Source organism: Branchiostoma floridae, chromosome 1 (genome assembly GCF_000003815.2).
Source record: "Branchiostoma floridae strain S238N-H82 chromosome 1, Bfl_VNyyK, whole genome shotgun sequence".
In the NCBI taxonomy this organism is placed as follows: Eukaryota; Metazoa; Chordata; class Leptocardii; order Amphioxiformes; family Branchiostomatidae; genus Branchiostoma; species Branchiostoma floridae.
This window is the reverse complement of record NC_049979.1, coordinates 26,644,970-26,671,955: the sequence shown is the minus strand read 5'-3', so window position 1 is coordinate 26,671,955 and position 26,986 is coordinate 26,644,970. Positions and strand designations below refer to the sequence as shown.

Below are 26,986 nucleotides of genomic sequence, written 5' to 3'. Positions count from 1 at the left end.
TTGTCAGTAAGGCCTGTTTGTTGATGAAAGGCTTGAGACACTTCATGATACCGATAACTTGGGAGAGTTTCTTTGTGACATGACTGATGTGATCATTCCACTGTAGAGCACTGTCAAGTACTACACCTAAGTACTTAAATGTGTGTACCTGATCAAGGTTAGACCCTGCTAATGTGAGATGCAAATTACTGTATGCGGCTTGTGACCTCTGTGTTCCGACAAGCATAGCTTTGCATTTTGTTGGATTTAGGGAGAGTTTATTGGCAGTGAACCACTGCACAAGTAGAGTAGAGTCACATTGAATTGCCTGCTTTATTGTCTCCAGGCTACGGTGTGCAAAGTATATGATAGTGTCATCAGCGTACATTGCTACCCTGCATGACTGAATACAGTTGGGAAGATCATTGATGTACAAAATAAACAGGAGCGGCCCAAGGATGGATCCTTGTGGTACGCCGCAAGTCACGTGCGATATTTCGGACAGTGCTGAATTGAGGCAAGTACAGTGAGACCTGCCGGTCAGGTAAGACCTGAACCATTTGCAAGACAATTCATTTACACCATAAGCTTTGAGTTTAAGCAACATAATGGCATGATCAAGCGTGTCGAAGGCCCTCGACAAGTCACAAAAAATAACACCAGTTTGCTGCTTTTTGTCAATCGAGTCAATCCAATCTTCCACTACTGAGTGTAGGGCGGTCTCACATGAGTGGGACTTTCTGAAACCAGATTGGGATTGAGTTAGAAGTTTGTTTTTGTTCAGGTAGTCATATAATTGATTATGTACTGCTCTTTCTAATATCTTAGATATGCCAGGTAGAATAGACACAGGACGGTAGTTACTAGGGTTGGTCTTATCCCCTTTCTTGTGGATGGGCATTATCTTAGCTTCTTTCCATTTCTTCGGAAATTCCCCCGTGCTTAGAGATTTATTGAAAAGCTTGGTGAGGGAGGGTGCGAGTATTTGCGCACCGACCTTGAGCAAATTATTGTCAATGTTGTCCAGGCCTGTAGCCTTCTTTACCTTGACATTTGAAAGTTGTTCTGTAACAAATTCAACTGTTATTGGTGTAAATGTGAACGTGCTGGTTGCTTTGGTGACGAATTGAATAGGAGAGAAAGGTGAGGCAACCCCTAAGAGTGACCTGTACAGGTCCTCTATTACTTTGTGGAAGAAAACATTAAATGTTTCCGCCATTCCTTGGTTGTCAGAAATACTCTGTCCCTCATGCTCCAAACAAGTGACGGTGTTAGGTGTCTTCCCCGGTAGAAGTTTACGAATGGCTTTCCAAAGCCCCGTCTGACCGTCCTCGGAACCTTCAATTATTGACTGTGTAGCATAGTCTTTTTTAGCTTTCCGGCAGAGGTAGTTTACTCTATTTTTCATTGCCTTGTAGTTAACAAAGTCGTGGGCACTACCGGAACGTTTTGCTTGTCGGAACATGTGGTCTCTGAGGTTGATGAGATGGCGCAGGTCCTTGGTAAGCCAGGGTGCAGGTGCACCTCTAATTTTCATTTTCTTAATGGGAGCATGGATATTGGCAACATTAGTGACTAACTCCTCCCATGCTTCTAGTTGTTCGTCAATAGTTGGGAGGTCATCAATGGCATGCCATGGTACCTGTGCCAAGTCGTGTCTGAATTTCTCATTATTAAAAGATTTATATGTCCTTCTACTCATAAATGTGGGTTGCGATCTGGGACTCTTACTTCTATGGTAAGTAAAAATCATGGCATGATCGCTGAAACCCCCTTCATATGTCCCTTGGTTGTGTAGGTGTTCTTTATCATTCGTTAAAATGACATCTATTGAAGTGCTGGAAGTGTCGGTGACTCTGGTAGGTGTGGATATGATATTGTCCAATTGGTACAGCATACAGGAAAACCTTAACTTACCTATTGGACCTGTGTCCACAGTGGATAACCAGTCACAATTTAGATCCCCCATTATCATAACTTCCTTGTCCTCATCACTAAGTTTGTTCAAGCATTCATCAAACTTCTCAAAAAAGTCATGATCATCGGATGGAGGACGGTACATGCTGCAGATTAAGATTCGCTTACGAGATGGTGGCATGAGTTCAGCCCAAACGGCCTCAAGGCCTGGGCCATCCAAGTCTGGACGGGCTTTGAATGGGATTTTGTCTGAGATATAAAGAGCGACACCGCCTCCATGCCGGGATCCACGATCTTTTCTAAGCACATTGTAAGAATCTATTGAAACAAAAGCATCAGTAATAGTATCATCCAACAAGGTCTCAGAGACAGCAAGTATGTCAGTTTTACTACAGTCCAGAAAAGCTTCAACTTGCGGTTTCTTCTTAACTAAACTTCTGACATTCTGGTGTGCAAACAGGAGACCTTTGTGGTTTGACTTTACTGGTGCATCTGTCATAGCAAATGGTAAGTCCTCGTGATCGGCAGAAAGTGAGTTATTGTCGGCCAATGACGAGTTACCGATAAAAGAGCATTTGTGACACAGCCAACTGTCAGTCAAGTTATTACCATCTAATGTTTCGGCACAGTTTGTGTGAAACCGCGTATCACATGAATCACAACAAATCCCTTTTCCTACCCGTTGTAAGCAAAGTCCACAAGGGAATCTGGAGGCCCTGGGTCCTGGGTTGGGAGACACGTCACCAGACAGGAGTATGGCCAGGCAGGAAAGCAGGTTCAAAGTTCGTCTAAGTCTATCATTTCCGCACGTTGATGGAGCCAGTCGTGTGAGTCCAAACAGACCAGGGTTGATTTTCACGATACTCGTGCTTTGGGTTATCCAGCTTCCCGTTTCGGCACTTACTTTACTATAAGTCCTTTCCCATCTAGGTACATTAGCAGGGCGCGGGAGCACCGCTAGGGCTAACACTAACATAAACAATGCCCTGGGGATGCCGAGTACGACAGTGCCCCTAATGACGATGGAAAGTCCCTGGATTACTAACATGATGTAGGTAAAATCAGTCGCTACGTTACAGTGACATTAGAGCAAATCACCATCGGCGTAAGCAATTACACAATACAAAAGATAAACCTCAAGATAATGTTCAAAGATGGAGTGTTTGCCTTCTCGTCAGAAAACTGAAAATATCGGAAAGAGAGGTCGAAATGATAGAAATAGTTACAGCGAAACACAATTTAGATACTTATCTTTGTACCTGAATCACCACAAAAGCTGATGGTGGGTTTTGAAGGAGATTTCCAGACGATTTTGGAACAGATTTTAGGAGAGAAGGCAAAAAGCAGCCATCTTGGTCACATTGATATGCAAATTCCAAAACAACTACCATTTTGCCAAGCTTACGGAAATTTGATGGACAGGTGTCAGTGAAGCGTAACGCTTGATATATTGTTTGGAATGCCAACCACTTAGAGACGGACACAAACCTAAACAATTAGCAAGGCTGCAGTAAATAATAGGAGGAGGAGGGGGGGTAAGTGAAGCAATCCAGCAGTGGTGAAGGTCAGCGCTCAAGGTCAAATTGGATTGGCGACACTCAGCTAGTGAGCATGCGGTCCTTTTTGTTATTTATCTGAGTTTTTTTATGCTGATGTTTGTATTATAGTTACAAGAACGTCTGAAATCTACCTCTGTTAGAAAATCTTGATCGCACGAGAAGGTCACACGTACTTGTGTGTTACATGATCCGCACTTTACCACGGCGACTCTCTAATTTCTACCCCAGGAATGTCGACAACACCTGGAGTCCTCTCTCACCTTCTTTACTTACACCTGCGTGAGAATAGGTGACGAAAGACAGGTAGTTGTTTAACCTTCGCAGTAAGAGAACAGGGTATAAGGGTGAACACACCTGCACTGGGCTAGAGTGGAGAGTCACTGTGCATTCGTGTCGAGTCATTTACAAGTGCGGGGTACTTTGACTTCTAAAATTCCGTAACCTCACTTTGCCTGTGTAGTGAGCGCTGAGACACCAAAATTCATTCTCCTACGCAAAGGAGACCAACGTGGTCCCCAAAAGAGGAGTTTTGAGACGACCTTGGTCCCTTCTGTGTAGGAGAATGCGAAAACTATGTAATTATATGGACTTGTTTCTAGGTCTAAACTCTGATTTCTATTGAAAAACTAGCTCTAGATAGTGCACAAAATAAAGATCTGTGTCTTCTGTAAAACCAAAATCAGTGCACAGGAGATCTATGTTTTCTACAAAAAAAGTCTAGCCGAAAACAGCGCACAAAAGATCTGTGCTTTCTGAAAAATTAAACTTAAGCAACAGACAATGCACAGGAGATCTGTGTTTTCCTTTTAAAAAACTTTAGCTCTAAACAGTACACAGAAGAACTGTGTTAAAAAAAAAACTCTAGCTCTAAACAGTGCACAGGAGATCTGTATTTTCTGTATAAAACTCTACCTCTAAACATTACACAAAAGATCTGTGTTTTCCGTAAACAAACTCAAGCTCTAAACAGTGCAGAGGAGATGGGTATTTTCTGTATAAAACTCAACCTTTAAACAGTACACAAAAGATCGGTGTTTTCCGTAAACAAACTCTAGCTCTAAACGGTGCACAGGAGATGTGTATTTTCTGTATAAAACTCTACCTCTAAACAAAGATCTGTGTTTTCTGTAAAAAGAAATCCCGTAGCTCTATAAAGTGCAAAGAAGATCTGTATTTTCTGTAAAACAAATACTCTAGCTCTAAACAGTACACAAGGGATCAGTACTTTTGTAAAAAAATATATTAAGTACCGTTAACTGCTCAAATGTATCTTTGCTCAGAAAGCCGTTATTATCATTAGTCTCACAGGTAGACATCATTTTGTGAGGCACATGTGTGCTCGCTATGGCGGGGATTTTTGACAAATATATTCCTGATAATAAGCTCCGCTCACCATATGCCAGCTTCTGCGTATCTGCGATACGGTACGATCGTATATACATGGCGTATCTTGGACGTTGTGTATACGGTTTGGTATTTGATTTTCGTGACGTCGTTTCGGGAGGGTGGTACACATACACATACACAGTATACACGATATGTAGATGTAGATGTATATCTGACAATTTTTCACGCTGACAGACGAATAACGAAACAACTAGGGGATAAAATTTGACCGTATTAAAACGTTTGCTTCGATGTACACTACCTGGTTCATACCCGCAGGTGAGATAGGTTAGGTCGGGGCGAAAGCAAACATTCAGGCGGCCAGAGTTTGTTTAATCGCTGTGAGGCCCCTGAACATCTGTTGCATAGTTTACATGCCTTCGTAAAAAAATAGCCAGTCATAAAATCTAACAAACTAAAATAAATATATATGCCACATATATAACTCTGTTGGGTAAATTTATGAATTTTGGTTTACGATATGCTGGAAAAGGGAGGAACTGATAACAATAGAAACGCTAAAAGTCGTCGCCTTAGGAAATAAGAGGAAAGCATATGGATAATGTAAAAGGTAAACAGATATATTGGCCTTGTTAATGTTTTATTTGAAAGACGTTAAAAGCAAAGTCAATTTGTTCGGCAGGTTGATCGGCCGGCGAGCGCGACACGAAGTCGGGAAGTCAGCGACTTTTTTTTTCTCTCCCGGATCAAATGAACCACGTCAGAGGCGCTATGTTAACAAAACCTTCTGTCGCGGAAACCGTCTTTGTTAACCTTTAAAAACACAAAAAAATAACCCTCTTATACAAAAATTTGTGAATGACTACATTGTGTTGTGTCAGCGAGGTTCTAGCGTTAAGATATAAGGGATAGCATTGTCTTGGTTTCACTGAAAGCAGTCATTTTTTTAGAAATCGTATTCGCACACCTGTTTCGCGTAGCCTTGTCATCGTATCTATTTACACGTTATTTTAGCTCATGTTGGCTGACTGGCTCACCAAGACCGCCGACACCAAGTCTAGCAGATTGCGGAAATGGGCCTTTTAATTTCATAAACTCTCATTTTGACTTGAACAAACAAAACGCAGCGGCTGCCCTGGTGATGGTATATAAGGGTATTGTCAGAGTCAAAAGCCGCGTGCTTGTCACACGAGCAGCAAGCTGTCGGCAAGAAGCAACCGCGAGGAAGAATCAAGAGGGCGGCCCTCCAAAACCTTAGTGGACTCTCTAGTACCAGCCTTTCTAAGCGGTAAGAACTTCTTTCCTCGGGCAATTGAGACTTCCTTAGCTCGCTCCTCGATTGGGGCAATTCTAAGTAGTTGGAACAGACGCAGGGAAGCCAGAGTTCGAGTCCCGCTCAACGCATTTCCTATTTGAATCCGAAATTTAGAAAGCGTGCAGAGCTGAGATTTCGACTCAAATGTGCTGTGAAGAATATAGAAAAAAGTACGTGATTTTGATTCCCTAGTTTCTGGGTAGCTTATATATTAGAGGTTTTCAAGTAGGCTAGTTGTACGTAAAGATTTCTTCTTCTTCTTCTTTTCTTTTCCTTTTTTTGTTCCCATACTCTGTTGTACACGGGTCAGCGGAAAACTGAGGGCCTCAGACAGAATGCGCACCCAAAGCCACAAAAATGCACTAGCAACGGCAAAACATCTCTTCAAATCGTAGTTCACAAAAAATTATACATTGTCATACCCTTTACGAGAGAATAAGAGCAAATTTTGAAGAATATTTATACGAAACCGATCATAGTTTTTTGTATCGGGTTCAGCGCAACTGCGAGTATTTCATAAAGGGTTCGAGGGCGATCTTTACAAAGGTACCCCACAACCGAGGAAAACAAGACTCGGCAAAATATTTTGCCTATTTAAACGCTTCACAATGACCTTTCTTCGCTGCAAAGCATGCGTGTGGTGGCGTGAAAGCAGTCGGCACCGCCGGTGTTCCCGCCAACTCGGGTCAACAAACGGGAGGATAGCTCGGTTTTGTCAGCGCTTGTAATGGACACTTGGTAAAAACACTCGGCGGACACAGAACAACTTGAACTGGGCTCTTTCCGGCGTTTCAACGTGCATTGTTCGTCCCAAAGAACGCGTGCAGTGTTGTTTTGTTGGTCTGTAGAATTGTAGGGGCGGGAAACAAAACTATACTGACCTAAACAAAGATCGGATGGAGATCTTCCGTGTATATTAAAGGTTCACCATGTAAGATTTCTTGCAGTTTTGAAGGGAATACAACCTCAGCTTGTTGATACACCTTGCAAAATAGAGAAGTTTATTGTTATATTCTATATTCTGAAGTGATAAATGTTGCCAACGAACATCTTTATTGTGCTAACTAGCCAGTCTTGGTGTGCCTAATACCCACTTTCCACTAGGACGGCGCTCTCGCCGCGCTCTTTCTGCGACCTCAAATTTGACAGATCGCTCAACGAATGGTATAGAAAACAAACGATTTTTTTACACTTTGTGTGTTTTGTTGTCCTCTCAGTCACACTTTTTCATTCTGTATGATATACCCAGTGTGAAATCGAAGGTTACACATATCCTATTTAGGTCGCAGTGAGAGCGCAGCGCGATCGCCGTCTAGTGGAAAGGGGGCCTAACTAATTACCCTACCCTGGGGGACATACAGTATCTATGGCCATCATGTTATTGTTTACAAACAGGAAGGTCTACTCTTTTACGCAACAGACTTTCAAAATTTGAGAAATTGGAAATAATGATCAAAATATGCTTAAAGTTGTTGATACACACCTAGGTCATTCATATGAAGGTTCTTTTCAATTTTTGGGCCAAAATCTTACATAGTGCATCTTTAATTAGTGAGCTGGAAATGTATTCACACGGCTTCATAACGTAATGGTGTCCGTAAAATATAAACGGCTGTCAGTGAAATCCTTTTATCAAGGAGATTTCTATGTCAGCCGATTGCAATCTTCCAACAGTTTTCTTCTAAATAAGTATTATTTGGTCGATCCAGATGTGTTTTAGAGGCATTAGGTATCTAGACAATTCACGAGATTCACCGTCCATATGGCTCAAAAGAAATTTTGAAAGAAAACATCTATTGGTAAAATCACGATTTGATTTCATTTGATTTGAAGGTTTTCTGAAATTCCGTCCGTACAATTTGGCAATTTCAAATCTCCATATTAGAGAAGGTGTTTCCTTTTACGAAACGTTACATTTAAGTAACTAATTATGATTTCTTTGTTAATAATGCAATTAGGATTATTACACGCAACCATGGTAAAGATAAATACGATAATAGGCACAGATTAATTTGCAACAGAGTATGTGCTAATTTCTCCGTAGAGACGGGAAAAGGGAGAATACAGTATCCGCGGAGTTGTAGTAAACAGTCAGAGGGGGCCATCAGTGTCACAGCATGTGTGTGTGCTCTCCACTTAACGCATTATGGGATGATACAGTTCAACTGTCGTCTGATCCGCACGGTCTGACAGAAAAACTAGCCTCCTTCACCGGCGTCTCTTGGGGCCTTGGCGTAAGTTTTTTTGGGAGGGGGGGTGGGGGTCAGGGGTCTTGTGGATTCGCGATTCTTAACCGGCGGGAAAGGAAAATATGATGGGAAAAGAAAATGCTGGGAAAGGAATATATACCGGGAAGCTGGGGGGCCGTACACGTTTCCCTGTATATATTTCTTTCCCGGCATTTTTCATTCCCGGCATATTTTCCTTTCCCGCCGGTTAACAATCGCGAATCCACAAGCCCCCCGGCGTATTCCCGTTAAAAATCGCGAATCGATATTCGTAAGTACAATGTTTTTAAAAACAACGAATACGAATATAGGTTACCCCACGGATAAAAGTGAACTAGCATTAATGTAGTTGGTATAAAAAGAGAGCAGTATATATGTACATTTGTATGTATGTACTTTGTGGTTTTTACTGTCGCCAAGAATTTTTTGTAGCTTTGTGTGTATGTATGTTTCGGGCTGTGCATCATAACTCGAGAACGCCTACATGGATTGTATTGATATGTGGGTAAGTCTTGATGAGACCTCAAAATCGTAAGATTTTGCAATGTTACGATTTTTGTCGGCTTGGAGCCGTGGGTGAATACGTTATTTCACACCACAACTAAAACTGACAATATATGTATTTATGATATTTTAGCTAAATTCAAATAGAGTAATTTTTCTGTATGAGCTCCCAACACTATCGTTCGAATTAATTCTAACACATATCTCTCTTAAGACATCGTTGCCTTTTATCATTGGGAATGTTTACGATAAACCTTAACGAGTGAACACCCGATAAAGCCATGCAGCATATCCTCAACCACATGTGGAGAATACATGTTCATTACGGATCATGCAAATTTGCTAGCGGTTGATTTGCATGTTGAATCTAATTATGCAATTCATCAGTTAGGCTATCTACATACCAAAAATCATGAAGATCCGTCAACACCATTAATTCTGCTGCATTACCTTAGAAAGCCGCTAGGGTCCCAATATCAAACTTGAACTTCGTTTTCCCCGACCAAATATCATAAGGACCCATCCAAGGCTTCTTCAGTTATGTTTACAGACACACACTCAGACACACGCACGCGAACGCACACTCACACTCACACACACACACACACACACACACACACACACACACACACACACACACACACACACACCACAGACACATCAAAGGCATAGCTTTCTTATAGAAAGTGATGAATCAAATAAAGAGAGAGAGCTGTTAATATAACCATTAAGAGTTACATAGTGGTTACAGTGATGTATTGACGAATGTAGACCTGGCGCGAGTGTCTGCCTTTGTTTCTGTGTTCTATCACTTTACCAGAACGCTGCAGCACAAAACACTGCCTCTCCCCTGCACAGTATTTGTCTTATTGCCCCATTTCCAGTGAATCAAACGCCGGCCCGACATGTTTGAAGCCCGCCCTAGCGTGACTCGGGTAGGCACACTCCGTTTGGAAGGTGTGGACGGAAGTGGGGCCTGTCAGTGACAGTTCTGTCAACGGTTGGAGTGATAGGAAACACCTTTTATAAGTACTTGTAACACCTTGGTGCCACATTCAATACGCAACGGGAGTCTCGTGCAATGGCGTGGCTTTCATACATAACGTATTTAGAGAAAGGGGAGGAGTTAGGGGGAGAGGCAGAGAGAGGAGGAGAGAGAAGGAAAGAAAGATGGAGAGAGGGAAGGGAGAGAGGAGAGAAAAGGGGAGAGCGAGGGGGAGAGAGGAAGAGAGACATGGGGAGACAGAGAGACAGAGGGAGGAAGAAAAGGAGGGAAAGGGGGGGAGAGAAAACGAGAGTATAGAGGGAAGTGTGTGTGTGTGTAGTAGTGTGTGTGCTTGTGTGTATATGATATGCGGCGAAGATGATGATGATATATGATTTGAAAAAAATTACCATTAACTAGTCGATGTAGAAGAGAAAGTTGAAGCTGCTATTTTAAGGTCTTACATTAAAAGTATAATTCCCGCTCCAGGTATTATAGATGGAGGAAAATGAATGAGTGCCAAAATTTTCGACAGTACAAGTATATAGTCCAGTTTCATACTACAAATTCTGTTCTTGACTATACGTTTTGATAGAATTATTATTAAGTAGGACACAAAAATCGAATAACGGATGCTAATGACAGAGAATGACAAATTACAAAGTTAAAGACGAATATTTAGAAAATGAAACTATATTGTTTGGTATCCCATACTCAGTGTGTTCAGTCATAATAAAGGCAACATTTTTGGGGGCCAAACATGTTTTTATTCGCACCATTTTTGTGGTTTTCAGAGGATGTCATCCATATAATCAAATTAAAATGGCCTCATCAAAGTGTCTAAAATGACAACATGTCAATCACACAACAACATTTGTATACGTCTGACCTATTCATCTATGTGAGTACACGTTATACAATTAAATCACGTATCAACGCGGGTCTGTATTGGCGCATACCAGTGTAGTCATAGTATTGGGGTCTATCGCCCCACTGCCTTGTCAAACACCGACCGTCTATTGCAGCAAGTACACAGAAGCCTTATCTAAAATCCTCCAGGCGATCCAGATATAAACTGGTTTTGAAGCTGAGCACACACACACAAAAAAAAGAAAAACAAGAGTTCGTAGACCTCAGGCCTGCATGAAATGTATTGGGTTTCTGTAGACCTATTGTGTATTTTTGCCTTTTTGTCTGTGGTACGTGGTTGGAAAAATGAGCTTTTTACTGTGTTGGTTGTGCACCATGCAAAAGTCTGACTCTGAAATTCCATTTTCTGAATTTGTAAGTTTGGACAGGGATGAACATTACTTATTTTGGATTTCTTAAGTATGTAACCAACCACAGTACTTTGAAGTTGTTGAGACGCTACCTTTTTTTGTCTCAGATGGCCCATGCATATGTAGTTACTCTGTCACATGATATACTAATATCTTCCTATTTCAATGTACTGACCTAATGCAGCTGCTAAGTCTCCTTGGTTTGTGTTCTTCCAATGATATTCATTAAAGATTTATTTCTGGGGTGTTATTCACTTGACATCGGAATGTTACTCGCATAATTTGACCAATGATACTTTTATCTGTAGTTCCATAGACATTAGACAACATGAATAGTGGTAGCCCCCATGCAGCAGCAACAGTTAGTCCCCAGGGTGGTATGATATTTCATTCAATCCATCCAACCCAAACCTAAATCTCCTGTAGTATCTAAGGCAAATTTAACAGCATAATTTACTATGAAAAATGTCCTTGTCAATCCCATTTATAGATGGCAAGCTGCTGGCAATGGAAGCTTTGAAAAGTTCAGAAGCTGTTGTAGTCAAAGCAAACACCCAGCAAACATCCCCACAAACCAATGAGCAGTTGCTTAGAAGGGGAATTTCATCATATGTTTGCCGCGACAAAATGCAACAAACGATACTGAATTTAAAACAGAACAAAGCTAAGCCTCCACCACTTAACCCTGCCTGTACCATAGATTAAGCAGGCCCAAAAACCAAGCGAATATGACTAGCCCAAAACAACAAATTACCTGTATACAGTATGGAAATGGCATTACCAAAGAAACAAAAAGAAACACAGGACAAATCATACACATACCTTTCTCTTATGCCCACACTCTATACAGTTCTCCTCCACATTAGAAAATTGCATCTTCTTCTGTTTAAGTTCAAGTTCAACCATGATTGCCAACAGGGTAAAGGAACTTGTACCGGAACTTAAAACTCAGTACTATACAGCTCTAGAAACACCACAAAGAGTAATAAGCAAACTCCAATTATACCTGACCAACAGATATATAATCTGGCACACTCCCGTCATCTGGCAAACTGTCAGTGCCACTAAGTAACCTGATACATTGAAGGTGGCCCAGGCCAGATGATGGTTCTACACCCAACCATAATCTGTTTTTAAAACCAAGCAGATATTGGGAGGATGCCCCAACCACACTAAAACAGGGTCAACCTATACAGTATCAAGTTCAAGCACTAGGAGGCCCAAAATCAAACCTGACCACCAGGACACCACAAACAACTCACGTACCAAATGGCAACACAATGGCACCTTGCGTTCCGGAGATACAGCGCACGCCCCGTGCCCGCACAAAAGGTAACCTAAAATGTCAAGTTCAAGCACCAAGGGCGCCAAAATCAAAATTGAGCATTATTCAGCCACCGCCGACACATGTGCCAAATATCATCGCGCCAGCACCAGCCGTTCAGAAGATATAACTCCGGAAACACCCCTCCCGGACACAAAATTCGACCTGCCGGGTCAAGTTCAAACGCGACAAGGCCCAAAGTCAATCCTAGGCAACAGGCAACAACCCCCCACCCATGCACCAAAAATCGTCGCAATCGCGCGTATCGTTCCGGACACACAGCGCCAAAAGTGCCCCAAAAACACCAAAAATGCCACCTTCAATGTCAAGGTCAAGCGCCAGGAGGCCCAAAATCACACCTGAGTGTCAGGCTACCACCCCCAACCCACGTACCAAAAATCGTCGTGCTCGCACCATCCGTTCACGAGATACAGCGCCCTACATCCCCGGCTACCGAAAAGTTTCCACCAGCATCAAAACCATACCTGCATACATGCAGGTAACTAGCTGAGGATACGCTCAACTTGGGAAGAGATTTGTTAGAAGAAATACAACTGTTTCACTGTCTCATTTGCAAACCGTGGCCCGGGCGGTCTGTTCGTTGAAACAAAAAAATATATAAATATATACGGAAAGATACGTCGATGAAGGTTGAACATCCAGGTAATAAGATACGGCAAAAAACAGTTACTCAAGTAACTGGATATGATTTTGGAAACGGTCAGACTAGCACCACTACGTCTTGTGTAATTTGGTGTTATTTTTTTTTATATCATACTTTTCATTCCCGAAAGCTGCCCGGCCGGGCCCAGGTTTGGAAATGCGATAAAATCTAGTGTAAAGTGGACAGGTGGTAACGCTAGTTAACCTTTGTCCGTAGGGTAACCTTTATCCGTTCTTTTTTTAAGAACAATGTATTTAGGAATATCAAGTCGATAGATGGTGGTTTCAAACTGCTTCTGTCAATAGGAAAAAATATCAAGGGAACAACAACAAGAATGGTGTTAAAAACACCCTGGCGACGCTGGGTCTAATGGATTTGTGAGTCTCTATATGAAAAAGATGTTTATTAGCTAGCCATGCTCACAACACAGTCTTGCACGCACACATATCCATGCAATGATTCCATCTTGGGAGAAGCCTCGCAAACATTTTATCAACTCTTTCCAAAAAAAGTTAAGCTTGCCTCATTCTGAGTAAATTCTGAAAATCTATATTTACCTTTGCCAAAATGTTATATTTGGGCGTGTTTAGCCGTCAGGTGACAACCCCTCTATCCATAACCCTCTATACTCCATACAAATATTTGTGTGTGTGTCTGTGAACAGTATAACTTGATTAAGTCTTGGATGGACCTTTAATGGTATTTGGAAGTCAGGGAAATCGAAGGTCAAGTTCGATAATGGATCCCCTATCTACTCCCTAAGGTACTGCAGCGGAACTACTGTTTTTATATTTCCTGTTTCCTGACATTTCACGGTCTTGATTTTTTAAAGGTGGGTATCTCTTGGGGCAGAGAGTTAGTGCTGTAAGTTTGGGTCCCCTAGCACCTTTATTTTCGGAAATTGTTTCAAAGTTTAGAAGAGAATAAATCAAGAACGTTTTGATGGATCGTCATGCTTTTTTAGGTTTTGTAATGTCTAATTTGCATAAGTAATGGCAAAATGTTATAAATCCCTACATTCCATCTAACTTCTCACATATGTAACTGAGAAAGACCGAAATTCTTTGGATATCAATTATGCAAATAGATACCTCTTTTGCATAATTAATGACAGGATACTATAATTCTTTAGTAGTAAATGATGGAAATTTCATATTTGAGGCATCACGAAGCAAACTAAAGCGAAAATTATTAAACATAAATCATTCAAATCAGCAGGGTACGTCACATCTAATTTTTGAGGTAGCGCTACAACAGCCTTCTTTGCTGTAAGATAAGATTTTCATACTAAGATAAGATTTTCATAGTTTAAACTTTTCCCACCTTATGTTCACCTGTACACACCTACATATTTTTTCTTAAGTTACAAGATCTATCTTAGACTTATGAATCTTGACCAAAGCATGGCCAGAACACTAGATATCAAAACCGAAAGTTCACTGCAGTACGCTAGAAAACCGATAGGCGGAACCATTTTAGAACTTGACTTTTATGTTTACTACCCTACCCACATTCAAGATTCATCAGAATCCATACTTTGCGAGTTATGCAGGCTACAAACAGACACACATGGAGATAAACGGCACCGAACACATAACCTTTAATGGACAAAGTTACGTTTTAACGTATTACGCTTGGGTTCTGTATTCAGTGCAAAGCTTTGTTGGGACTCCCCCACTCCAAAAGAGATATCTAAATAATACAAATACCGACTACTACCATGATACTATCTCCGCCGGACCAAACCTCTGCTTGGAGAATATGTGTCACGATGGTCTAAAAAGGCCCTGAAAATCCTATCTTGAAAGCCATGTCAATCAATGTCAATCATCCATTTCACTAATGGCAACGGTAGCTGATTGGTTCTCACCTTTGAGGGCGGAAACTTGAAATGTTTTTGTTTCACCTAGACGAGCTGAATTTTTCCCGCGAACCTACCCTTTCAAATGCACGCCTGTCTCCGCCCCAATTGTTCCCCTGTTTGCACAGTAAACAATACCCAAGCTTTCATTCCTACGATGATGCATCTTTAATACTGACACAGCCCTCTCAGTCCCTTCTTTGCTATATTCTCGTCTATTCTGTCACCAATATTTATAAAATACCGAAGCTAAGGTGCAAGGAAATATCAGTTTCCGACATTCCCCCGGGGCATTCCCCGCGCGGGGCCGGTGACGCGCGGAACCCGTCGCCATTTCCGTTCTTTCCTACGTACATTATATCTGCGCTAGACACACACAAATTTAACCGGCAGAGTACGGATAGTTCGTCGATGAAGTCGACTTTCTATATATAATTTGTTTTCAAAACACATCCATGAAAGCAACGTCAACACTGACCGCCTTTCTACATATTTCCGCCCTTGATTGAGAACTTGACTCTGGCCCTGTCCTGTTCTATCAATAATCGACAACGCCTCGGAAATATCAACCCTCGCTTTCCGACTTAATAAGGTATTCTTTCCAATAACTCATTACACCTATGTATTTCTCTAATGAACTACAGTTCCTGATTCAATACGACCGGTAACAAACTCTGCACAAGCCGCTGTTTGATGCGTCGGCATGTGTTCGACTAGCTCTGGCGTCCTTGATAGGAAAATTGAAATTAAAAAAAAGCCACATCTATGTAAAAAAAACGCAACTTGTAATGAAGCACACAATGTAAAGCAAAGTCTGGGGAAGAAGGGGGAATTGGCGAGGGAGCTGGATTAGATCGGTCGGCCGGCCCTCCAGTTTGTTTACAAACCGACGCCATGTTTGAATCAATGTGTTGAAAAAAGGAATATATATATAGGCTTTTAATACGTGGTAAACTTTTGGTGTCCTTCTGCTTGAAAATGATACATTACACAAAAGATTTGAATTTTACTAAAACACACAGAAGTAATTTAGTTGGTGAAGGAGGGGTTAAAGAGAGTGTTGTTGTTTGCAGCCCGGGATCCTTCTTATAACCGACGCCATTTTTTCCGTTTGTCATAGATCTGCGAATCTTCATTCGTATTGTCGTTATTCTCCCCAAATGTGAATGTCACTAGCTGAGCAAGTAAAACACTCAAGGTGGTAATCGTGACTCGTACAAGTACTAGTAACAAAGATCAAGTCAACCTAACTATAAAATGTATATGCGAAAGCCCACTCATTCACTTCTTGCAGATTGCTTGTGTTTTCTTTTATAAATTTGGGGCATCAAAAACTCCTCATTTTGGGATCATAAATCCATGCAACTCCCCACCTATGTAATATCTGCTGCGCTATTATTAAAACCGTGGCAGTGACTAGACACCCTTTGAACCCATGATCAGCATAGAAAACTTAGTTTCTACGTGTTGTCGGGCGTGTACGGGGGTTGAAGTCTGAAATCATTACTGCTTTCGTTGGGTGTTTGGTCAACGTTGCGATATCAAAATTCCGCCGTTACCTATTTATACAATCAAGGATAAAACCTCCTTGTTACAAATGTGGCCTTACAAGAGGGTGGTAGAATGCCTCGCGGGAGGTATTCATTCACACCATGTCGTATAACAGTTCTCTCGAAGGCGATCAATCTATATGCAAAACAAATGGCCTTCTGATGTTAGGCCGACAAAAGATCTCTCAACGTTATGACACCGGCCTTTTCCTTTGATAGCGATATGTCCTTCTGGACAACTGTGAGAGTTGAGTAGAAACAAAACTCCTGGCTCCCGGGATTCGAATCCCGGCCGCCAGATTACAAAACAAGCGTTAACCCATAGGCCGAAAAGGTCTTTCACCCCTTTCTACTACAATGTCGCTGTTGGCCCGGTCAAAATGCGGGAAAAAATTAACACCCCGTTCAAGAAGATGTAACGTTATACTGAAGACCAATTATTTGCTCTGTGTGTATGTCTTCCTTTCTTGTATCGACAATAAATTGATGTATCACTCAGTTAGGAAACGAGTTATCTGCTTTTTAACCTTTCTTACGTTCGTCTGATTTAATAGGGTATTTTGAAAGCAGTGTATAAGTGTCACTTTTATACTTGTATGAATTTGAAAAATATACGCATCCTCTCTGTAAGTGATTTTTGCTGTTTCTTGACATGACCACCATCAATGCGTTATCTTGACAAATATTCAGCAATGTGTATCAGTGTGTAGACATGGATACAGGGCCGCGGTCGGCACCCCGCCGTGCCTTGGGCTGGGCAAATTCCCCTGACAACGCGGACAAAAGCATAGCAACCGTACCACCGTGTGTCACGAGATAACATCGTGAGGACCAGGTCGCCGCTGTAATTATAACCATATGGACATGGGTCGGGTTGGCCTGGCCGTGTGACGTGGCTGTCAAGACAGGACAGGACGCGAGAGAGGACGTGGATGTTTACAGAGTAATGTACTGCGTAGAGTACAGAGGGCTGGGAAACAGAATGAAGTTGATCAGTTTAACAAGTATGATGGCTGTCACCCGTATTTGAACGCGCACGTGACATTCTGGTAGTACTGCTGGGCTGGAGTTCAACAAAGATAGAGACGGGAACAGAGAGATCGAGAGAACTGAGGACGTGGCAAGGCTACTGGGCCTGTGATGGGTGGCGCGCGGGGCAGGGAGGAAGAAAGAACACATAAAGATGCCCGCCGATCCCTGACCCTGAAGAGAACGCCAGCCCGGAGAAATCTTCCATACTACTGTATTGACACTCGGGGAGCGGGGCAAGATGCGGCGGGTACGGGCGTGTGGCATAAGGCGGGAAAGAGATCTCAAGACTACTCGTCAAAAGGAAAGGTGGGTAGGCTCCCATATAAATTATTGGTGGACCATGTTGTGGATACCGGTATCGTCCTGTACTGTACTTTATTGTAGTCTTAAATTTGTTGACACTTAGTTATGTGATTGTGACCCGGAGGTCTGAATCGGGCAGCGATCCACCATTTTGAAAACAGGTTTGGGTTACGTAACGTTAGCGTTAACTTTTTTGTACTACCATAGTTTATGCTCAAGTTCATGTTTATATATCTGTTCACTGCGTAAACGGTTGTGTATTTTTCTTCCTGCCACATGTCTTCTTTGGATTGTTTTGTGACCTATGCAGTGAGCGAGATAGTGAAATGTCTGAAATCATTACGGCTTTCGTTGGGTGTTTGGTCAACGTTGCGATATCAAAATTCCGCCGTTACCTATTTATAAATCAATGATAAAGCCTCCTTGTTATAAATGTGGCTAACAAGAGGGTGGTAGAAATGCCTCGCGGGAGATGTTCATTCACACTATGTCGTATAACAGTTCTCTCGAAGGCGATTGATCTATATGCAAAACAAATGACCTTCTGATGTTAGGCCGACAAAAGATCTCTCAACGTTATAACACCGGCATTTCCCTTTGATACCGATATGTGATGTGTCAAGTGATTGCATACCAAACAAAGGTCTCACTATAGCCGCCCAAGACCATGGTGACGAATTGTTTTAGCGAATTAATACAATAGAGAGATGCCAGCCAGTCTATACATATTCTGAATACTGGATGTGATTTAGTTTTCTTCTGATATAACGGCAACTGGGAAATACAGACGGGATCTCGTTCTTGTATACGAGAACGTCTAACACGTCTGTTCTGTGAGGTACCCTCTGCTATACAGCAATGTTTTGATGAAAAAACGCCTCAGGAGCTTTCCAAACTTGTCAGGCGACAGTTCGCTCGAGGTCCCGCTTGTTTGTTCTAGCTTTTGTTTCAGTTAGATTTCATGAAGGAAATACACAGCTGGTTGAAGAGAGCAATTCAATGGTGCAAATCTCTAACCATTCTCGTCATATTTGGTCAGTGCCTTCTCCTTCTGGACAACTGTGAGAGTCGAGTAGAAACAAAACTCCTGGCTCCCAGTCCGGGATTCGAATCCGGGCCGCCAGATTACAAAACAAGCGCTAACCGCTACGCCGAGAAGGTCCGGGCCATCGGGCGTTTGGCGTGGAGCTGGTCAGATTGGCGTAGTTGAACTCAACTGCCGGACCGATTTTCACGGCCCTTCTATGGGATTCGGTCCGGTGGTGAGAATCGGTCCTCCCTCACAGTCTTTCAAATGGAGTAAACTATGTGATGACAATGACTTTTATTAACTCGAAAATGTCTATTTGAGTCATGACAGTCAGTTTCAGAGGTGGTTTGGGGAAGTTTTTGTGCTTTTCTTCAGGCCGGACCGATTTTCACGGCCCTTCTATGGGATTCGGTCCGGTCGTGAGAATCGGTCCTCCCTCACAGTCTTCCAAATGGAGTAAGAGTCTATGTGATGACAATGACTTTTATTAACTCGGAAATGTCTACATGTACTTGAGTCATGACAGTCAGTTTCAGAAGTGGCTGCGGAAATATAAATATACATATAAAAGTATCACAAATCTAGTCTAACACAGAAGTTCGGCTTCTTCTCGCTTCTTGTGTAGGATAACGTGAAAATGTAGGATTAACTCGGACATAAACATTGTTTTAACATTCAATTTTTTTGCGGTAGTGGGATTGACAGAAGTTGTGGTGTTATGATTTCTTTAGAAGTGCTGAAAATACTTATTTACTCAATCTTATTAAGTCTTTTGAATTATGTCTACATATCTCCTATGTCCCATGAGTCCCATGAGCTACCATAGTTAGGTTGCCCCATCTTATGGAGTATTTTGAATTATGTCTACCCCACTCTTATGTCTTCGTTTTGATGTAATTGTCTGTCTAATTGAGTCGTCTGGAGCAATTATGTTTTTAATAGGGAGTTGAGATTGAATGAATACAATTATTATACAATGTGATACTACTAATAATTAAACATCATATCTACAAGCTATGTACATGCAGCACAGCTATGAATAATGTTTCTTGAATGCAGACAGAGTCTCATAAGTCTGACATCCATGCTATATGCTAGCCCACATTCATAAGGATTTTAATTTTATTCTTTCTATTTTTGTAGTTGTCTACATTGTACTGTGCGGATTTTCTGGCCTTTCCAAATATACTCTCCAGTTGAATATTCCAGTAACGGTCAGCTGTTCCCTCTTCGTCCCTATCCACAGTTACAACGCCGCAGGGGTACGTACTTGACGATTACGTCAGACGATGGCGGTTCCAGTAGGTCAATCTTCGAAGCAGCTGCGGGTAAACGTCTTTCGGTATGTCGTCAAGGTAAGTAAGCACGATGTTCCAATGCGTCGAGTAACCAGAGTTCAACTTAGCACAACTTTAGGCAACTAAGTCAAAATCTGTACACTGCATTTCAGCTAACAAGGCATAGATAGGCTTACCTGACTCATGAATGCCGAAGTTCCAATTTCTACAGTGTTTTCTGGTTGCTACGAATTGACAAGAAAGAGACGAGAATTGTTCTTGTACTTCAATTTTAACCTTTGTTCTTTGCGTGCGTTCTCCCTACGTACAGCAGCTCCTGAGATGAACATTAGCTAACTGTGACGACCATCCATGTGGTGACTTAGTCCATGTAGAACACCAACAGACGTGCAGCGATAGTAGCAAATTTATGAGGGTGACTTTACAATAATCCATTATTGCTAGCATCACTATTATTATAGTATATAAAACGGGTAAAACTGTGTTCTCTCGTGATCTAACGCACAGGCCAACCTACCGGACAAGAGCGACGACGACGAGGTGTTCCTGACAGACATATATTATGTCCATCAGAACGACACATTCCCGCCACACCCAACATAGAGACTCTTACCGCCACAAGGGAAGTGGGTCGAGTCCCTTCACGAAAAGTGGCCATCGCTGAGAGGAGCCAGAATATACGTTTGTGCGGCTTGAACATTCTTAACAGAAGGGAGCCACACAACATCCAGAACAGCGCCATCGACAGAAGGAAGGCACTGTGAGGGAAGTAGAGGCCAGTAGCAGAGCCAAGACGTACAGCCGATAGTTGTGATCGTACTTGTCCATGTATAGAAAACCTGACATGACACCAGTTATAGAATTCACGGATTGACTGACTGTTTATATCACGAATATGTATTTTAGTGTATACATTGTAGTAGTTGATTTTACATGTATATGAATGGACCGTAGATGAAATAACCGTTGTTTTGTGGTTTGACAAGACCTGTCTGTTTGATACGCCAAAATGTGACCACGAGATATAATGTATTTGTATGACAGATAGTCAGAGAGTAGAGATCAGAAGAGAAAGAAAGATCCTCATCTAAGACCGAGGTTAGCGAGGTCAGCATTACTAGTATATAGTAACGTCAAACCACCTTAACAGTCTCCCGTGCCCAGTGTACGGAAAACCTTGTCTCTGCGTCCTTCCTTTATTCTAGCTGTGCTAGTCTTCAAAACAGAATCTAAACAACTTGAAACCCATTGGTTACATGGCTTGTTTGAAACATGTGACTTATTAACTAAGTTACTTTTCAAAATCAGGCTTTACGTAATCTGTATCTATATAGCCGGTATAACCGCCCTTCGGCGTAACACACCAGCTTCAATTCCAAACGACAACCACCTGAAAGCACATCATTTCATATTTCATAAAAAGATATCGACAAAAATCTGTGACACATTGGTCTTCATTATTTCTTTGACCTCGTGAAAGCATATCATCCCACCTTGTAAAAGCAAAGCTCAAAAGATGTTGGCAAAAGTTGTGCTACATTGGTCTTGTCTTCTTAAAAACATCTTATTTTCCTACCACTAAAAATCAGGCTCTCTATCACTCCGAACGATTTATTAACCACTTGACAGCATTTCATTCCATATTGTAAAAAGCGCAGGCTTATAGAAGACATAACGGCAAAAAGCTGGGACATATTGCAAATTCATAAAGCATGCAAAACATCGTAATTATCTGTGTGTACGGCTTATGATATGCAAGGAGCGTAGTCATTCCCGGCTATGTAAAAAGACCGTTCCCTTAAATCATTAATCCTGAAAACAAAGAATGCCTTAACAAAGAAAAATAACAGCTAGAATAGTCCTCAATTGCCACTGTATGGACGACACCCCTACGGTTTAGCCAAAAATCAATTCCCAAGGGAATGCATTCGTGGAATTTTCTAAATTCCTTCAAAGCGATCGTAATACTGTAGAAAATGCCTCCGCCCCTGAGGCGTCGCCAAAAAGTTGTTACATTGGCCAGGGGGTCCTTATGTAGTGTTGGTCACTTGTAAAGGTACGACTGTAAAGTAAATGATGGAAGATGTACACGTTTGGTTATAATAAAGACAACAAAGCTCACAGAATGTAAAAAAAAATCAGTTTCGTTTTAATTGACGCGGCGACAGTAGAACGAACAAAAATCTCATTACGGTAGTTCAGACGAATTTCATTCATAAAGAATCGTATTTTCTTTGTATGTTTTAAAATTGTAGTCTTTGAAATCATACTTTACATCGTGTTAAAAATTCAATTCATAACGGCATTGGTCATTCTTAAAAATCAAATCAGAGTAGTTTGAACAATCTCCCACTACTCAAAACCTGATCTTTAAGCGCACATAAAGCATACTTGCAAAATTGCATGAAAAAACGCAACCTTTACGTACGCTTTAAGGTGTGCTTAAATATTGGATTAGGCCACAGAAAATAAACTTTATAGACTCAGCAGACTCCAACTTTAAGGAGGGATAGCGAAAAAGAAACAAGATGGGAGAAAAAGAAGGTAACTAGATTTTCAAAATACACACCAAACTCACGGAAAAATGGTATCACAGCCAAGAAGGCTTTTATTTCTGTATTTATAACGAGCGCAAAGTCACACTAGTGTGGTAGAATGGTATCATTTACCAAGCTGACAACTACAGTCATGGCTACCACATTGATATTGTTGCCACTTTAACCATCGAACTAATTTAGTTTCACATCTATGCTGATCACTGTGTTATATTATTTTCACTTGATTTATTATTGTTTGATGTATAATCTTCATATCCATTAAATTGTATTATGATTTGTAAATTTTGACGGAGGAAGAGTTTGTATAAGCCATTTTTCTCCCCCATGCACGTTGTGTTGTTTTCTTTACTATGATTTGCTTGCTGTATGTTATCATTTTTTTAAGTGCAAAATTAAAAAAAAAAACTACGGACATGGCTAACTACATGTTATATTTTCCCATTTGGATACTTTCTCGTCATGTTCATCATCCCCCTGTGTTTTCTTTCTCGAAATCAGACGAACTTTCAAGTTGAGTTAAAATTAGTGAGCGCACTGGTGTCATCTATAAAATTTACTTTCTGTGGCCTGACGTGAAGCTTCCAACCTATGGGGAGGGGGGCATAATCTCACACAAGCCTCCTGGAGGTCACTTTGATGGATTGCAGAGTTTGTTTTCGATGTTAGAGCAGGACAGCACTGAGCGAGGTCTGGCATGTGATTTACAGCTGTTTGTTTGAGGGAAACACATGTAACAGGTGACGAAATTTACAACAGCTCAAAACACACAGTCGTGGTGACTGTTACGCCACAAGTGTCTGGAACGAAAAAATCGTCGCATCAGCATCATTTTCGTACCCAGATGAAAAGGGTTTTGTGGTTTATGCCTTCGACAAGAAGGTGTGTGTGCGTGTGTGTGTGTGTGTCACTGTGTGTGTGTGTGTGTGTGTGTGTGTGTGTGTCTGTCTGTCTGTCTGTCTCTGTGTGTGTGTGTGTGTGTGTGTGTGTGTCTCTCTGTGTGTGTGTGTGTGTGTGTGTGTGTGTGTGTGTGTGTGTGTGTCGATAACTCGAGAACGTGGATTGTCTTTATACTTCGTTTGTGGGTAGATATTGATTAAAGACCGTGTAATTATATTAATTTTGGGCCTCCAAGCGTGTTGTTTAGGTATTGCACTACAACTTCTGATTTCGATATTTTACATTCTGGACATGATGTTGGAGTGTTCGATTGCCTTGTAGTTTTGGGCCCCTTAGCGGGTCTTCATGGAACTATACAGGTGACAATTTTGTTCAAGTAACTGAAGAATGCGTTGACTGATCATCATGATTTTGGATACTTTGGTATGTACAAAGCTTAAGCAATGGTTTACGTAATCATAAACTGATTCAGGAGTCAGTATCTAATTTGCATGCTTAATAAGGAAACTAAATCCGAAGTTCTCCCAGATAGTAACTTCAAACATGTGACATATGGTATTCTGATTTATATATCGGACTCTGTGTATGGTAGCATGAGTATCAGCCTTGTTAGTTTACAAGGCTGATACTCAGGATACGGTATGAAGGCTTTGGTTTCGATGTGGCTGTGTAGGTGTGTGTCTGTTTGTGTTGGTATGTGTCTATAGCTATATATTTGTTTACACTGTCAAATGTACAAGTCAGTTGTAAGGAACATGTCACGAAGGCCACACTTGCAGTGGCAGAAAGAATACGTCAGTGGTGGTAGAACTAGACATGACAGTCCAGGTCAATCGTAGTAAAGTTTATTGCAAATTCTTGCCCGTGGGCTAATTGCAGGTAACACAAGAGATTCAAACAGTGTATGAACAATATCACAAGTGTCTACTCTAGTCTAAAGCTAATAAAAGCTAACTCTAGATCCTAGGTTATTGGGTTCGACTCTAAAGACAGTGGAAGACGAAAGATCCCACCTTTTCTATTATGTGTGGGTTTTGTGATGTTAGAAGGAGAACTGTTTTCTTCTTGTCAGTGAATGTGAGGAAGTTTGGGTGGCATTTGGTGGCCTCTTCAAACAGCTATTTTCTTTCGTGATCGTAGAAAGAGCAGTTTGACATAAAATGTGTTTCGTCTGATTGAAGTGGTCAATTGAAGAGTGTACTAATTTAGGGCGAGGTAGTGTTTATGGTCAGTCTGTCTGTTCGTGTTTTTGTAGTTTTACAGTTTTCCATATGCTTGTCAGACCTACCGTAGAGTGATTGGTAGAGCCTAATTAACATATGTCAATCAAAACCTTAGTTGCATAATCAACGAACTACAATAAAACAAGACAATCTTCGAACTCCAAGTATTTCATGGAGTCGACAGATCTTCGAACTCTTGTTTGAAAGGCCCCAAACAAGGGCGTCCGTTATGTATATTGGGTTTTAAAACAACTCAACTGTTTTGTCATCAACTCTAGTAGAGAAGTTAACAATTCCATGAACAAACTCCAAACAACAATGGTGTTTATGGGTCCTTATGTGGATCTGTTTTCAAGGGACTAGAATTTAGGTATAGAAAATCTTTTCTCCGTATTATTTTGTTTAATTGATGAACTATTTACTGTTTTCTTCTTCTTAAAATGCAACCCTGAACAACTTTGACAAACCAAGTGATGCTCAATCAATATATTAATATTGGTTTCAAAAGTAAACATGGGATGTTTATATATCGATTGGTGATCAATGTTTCATAAAGGATTATCTGTGGGAGTTTCGGGCAATTATAGAATCATATTATTTTCTTACGTTGGGAGTTTCGGGAAATTATAGAATCATATTATTTTCTTACGTTGACGCTTTTTAAAGTTTTAGAAAACTTCAATTCTGAAAAGTTTTTATCCATATGTAATTCTCGTGAAAAGCCCCCTCAGCTAATACAAGCAATCCAAACCCTAAACAGTTATACAGTTCCTTAATTGGAGGGTTACTATACTAATCTGTGTTTTGATGAGGTTATAATTGTGGCCTATAGGTTTTTTTTTCCTCAAGAACGAGGTAAAAGAAAGAAAAAAAGTTCCCACCGTACATGAAAGTAGTGTTGACCAGGACTCCGTGCAGGTGCGGGTAGTATTGTGGCGGATTAACCCGCGACCTATTCACCGCCTTTCACTCGCTTCACACAGACACCAATTGTAAACAAAGACCACAGTATTACCCGAAATTACATCATTTATGTCCGTCGTTTACTAATCCACCAGATCATTTGTATACCTCCGTGAGAGAAAAAGAAGTCCCATTCACCCTACCACCGCTCAATAAAACAAAATGGCGACCGGAACAAAAGGAGGGAAAAAGCATAACAGTTGGGAAAAGCCCCCGGTATTGTACGATTATAACGGTTAGCATATGTTTAAGGGAGGACTGTATTGTTACATGGGTGTTCCTTTCGTCGCTTTAAGGTAACCTCTGTCCAGAGCAATTAGCGTCCCAGCTCAAAAATACACCAGATCAGCAAATTTAGAGAACTATAACCTACATGTAAGTAAATACGATATTATAGAATGTTCTATTACGAATTCATGCTCTTTGGCTATTTGCAAGTGAACAAATACACGAAATGACTGAATGTGGTCTAAATACATGTAGTTAATCTAAATTCTATACGATATTAAGTACGGCGTTAGTGAAAATTACTACTAGTATATAGTATGGAGTCGTTTATGAATACAAATGTGTCCACCAAATATCAGATCATTGTGATCATTACTTCGCAGACGACACACAGTAACGTTAGAAGAGAGAGAAGGAAAAAAAACGTGGACAATTGTGCTGCAACCTGAGGTGTGCGGGTCAACTTGCTCTGCTGAAAGTCAGATACACAGTTCTCCCTATATGAAATGCGAAGGAAATCTTCATAAACCATTTTGATAACGACTTTGTCTTCGTGGATTTCATCGCATATGGAACATGAATGAATGAAGACCTTTATTGCACATTTTGCCACACCGGGCTAAGTACATGTCACAACAAGACATGTTGAAAAGATACAGTTCACAGATACAAAATGAGACTATTGCTGGATAAATTCAACTTCTCCTCGCTTTTCTGTTATAGTGGAGATAAAAGAGCAGATATGTTTTATGATCGATGGTTTGTCTAGTTAATGCATTAGGACATGGATTTTTCTACAGAACTTAGGTGTATGAAATAAGGAAATTGGTTTTGTATAACATTATACAGTTCATTTCTCTACATAGGCCACACAGCTCTTACCACAGTTCACCCTTGTTTTTCTCACCACTGGACTACATATTTTCAAAAGGACATCGATT

At 41.1% G+C, this 26,986-nt stretch overlaps 2 protein-coding genes across 5 annotated transcripts in view; both read left to right on the top strand.

The window, feature by feature from the left end:
• Positions 1-5,967: 5,967 nt before the first annotated feature.
• The window catches only part of LOC118418007 (homeobox protein Nkx-2.2-like), a 33,629-nt gene continuing 12,610 nt past the window's right edge, over positions 5,968-26,986 (top strand). The window contains exon 1 of the mRNA XM_035823810.1: positions 5,968-6,090. The gene's annotated coding sequence lies outside the window, so the exon portion shown is untranslated. The remainder of the gene's footprint in view (positions 6,091-26,986) is intronic.
• On the top strand, positions 17,524-21,356 carry LOC118418023. Of its 4 annotated transcripts, none has more exons than XM_035823826.1 (3): positions 17,524-17,851; positions 20,125-20,206; positions 20,684-21,356. In XM_035823826.1, the coding sequence occupies exons 1-3, from the start codon at positions 17,654-17,656 to the stop codon at positions 20,938-20,940; spliced, it is 537 nt and encodes a 178-aa protein (XP_035679719.1). In that variant the 5' UTR covers positions 17,524-17,653; the 3' UTR covers positions 20,941-21,356. The 4 variants fall into 4 exon arrangements, with proteins under 4 accessions (XP_035679719.1, XP_035679727.1, XP_035679712.1 ...); XM_035823834.1 differs by having other exon boundaries at positions 20,125-20,220; XM_035823819.1 differs by having other exon boundaries at positions 20,125-20,233.

What these genes read in the sequence shown, in the direction of transcription:
- LOC118418023 (XM_035823819.1), top strand. Translation starts at nt 17,654, where the DNA reads ATGGGTGGCGCGCGGGGCAGGGAGGAAGAAAGAACACATAAAGATGCC. An exon ending in ACTACTCGTCAAAAGGAAAG is followed by an intron (nt 17,852 to 20,124) that starts GTGGGTAGGCTC and finishes CCCTATCCACAG; the next exon opens with TTACAACGCCGCAGGGGTAC. An exon ending in TCTTTCGGTATGTCGTCAAG is followed by an intron (nt 20,234 to 20,683) that starts GTAAGTAAGCAC and finishes TCTAACGCACAG; the next exon opens with GCCAACCTACCGGACAAGAG.